Here is a 1161-nt window from a genome sequence, read left to right as displayed (position 1 = left end):
CAATCTCCATTCTCCTCTTGATTCATTCTTAATTATGTACTTACCCTTTTGTTAATATTTCCCTCTTTTCCAATCTACTTTGATGCAAGGCTCCATTTACGTCACCCACCTTCCTAAATTCGAACATGCTCTGCGTGATCGAGCTATGTATATAATATCCGCCTTTGACGTCACTAGAAGCAACACCCATGTCAAATTGTCGGATTTCCACTTTTATATACGGTTCACACCAGCCACTTTTTTTGAAGAGGTAGAAGAGTCTTTCTGTGTTATTCCAAAAGAGTTTTTCCGCTTAAGGACTCATGAAGAGTTAGTGTCACTGGCGAACACCAATACGGAGCTCCCAGGTTTGTCTAAGTTTTGTAGTTCCAAATATGTAGATAATCATTGAAAAGTTTCTCAACTTCGTTGCATCTATAGTATATTTTCCTGGAAATTAAATGTTAAACTATATGGTTTTGCTCTTATTAGATGTCATGGGCGAAGTAGTTTCCACCAAAACTAATGGGATGTCACAAACTTTGGAGAGGATGTTAGTCCATCTGCGTCTTGAAAGGTTTTCCCTCATTGTCTTTCATCAAATTCTCACGATATAGAACTTCTCCTCTCCATTTATGCATTTTACTACCTTCACCACATGTTGCCTTTTGTTATAGTGGTCAGAATGTCCGTCTAAGTGCATTTGACGACCAGGCAACCTCATTGGAGAAGGTCTTTAGCAAGAATGATGAGGGAACTTATATACTCTTAGCGACCAATATAAACCCAAAGATCTTTGCAGGTGAAGCAGTTCATGTTCATAATTATTTGACGTCAATAAAATGTGCACTTTGTTTTCAAATATTATGTCATTTCTAACCCAACCATACTCTCCAGATGAACTTTTTCTTAATGCTACGTCTGGGACCAAGTTTTATTCTGATGGAGACTTGACAACGACACAAGAGTTCGCTGAAAGGTATTGGAAGAGTTGTTTGAAAGCTTGTGTATTTGACTCATACATTCAATCTTAATATTCGACCTACACCAACGCCTAACAACACCACCAAACAGGTTGAAGGGGAGAGCCATTTACACAACCATCACCAAACACAAACAAGGTAAAAGATGCAGACACTGTTAGAACACGAAACAAATACTCAACTAAGAGTTCCACATTTA

At 38.2% G+C, this 1161-nt stretch overlaps 1 protein-coding gene across 1 annotated transcript; it reads left to right on the top strand.

Moving 5' to 3' along the window:
* Positions 1-858, top strand: LOC104731581. Its single transcript, XM_019233553.1, has 3 exons — positions 1-347; positions 472-556; positions 657-858. Exons 1-3 carry the CDS (start codon positions 83-85, stop codon positions 856-858), a joined length of 552 nt encoding a protein of 183 aa, XP_019089098.1. The 5' UTR covers positions 1-82.

Source organism: Camelina sativa, chromosome 12, assembly GCF_000633955.1.
Source record: "Camelina sativa cultivar DH55 chromosome 12, Cs, whole genome shotgun sequence".
NCBI classification, from domain to species: Eukaryota; Viridiplantae; Streptophyta; class Magnoliopsida; order Brassicales; family Brassicaceae; genus Camelina; species Camelina sativa.
Note: the sequence above shows the minus strand (reverse complement) of the source record. Positions and strands in the feature narration are given on the sequence as shown.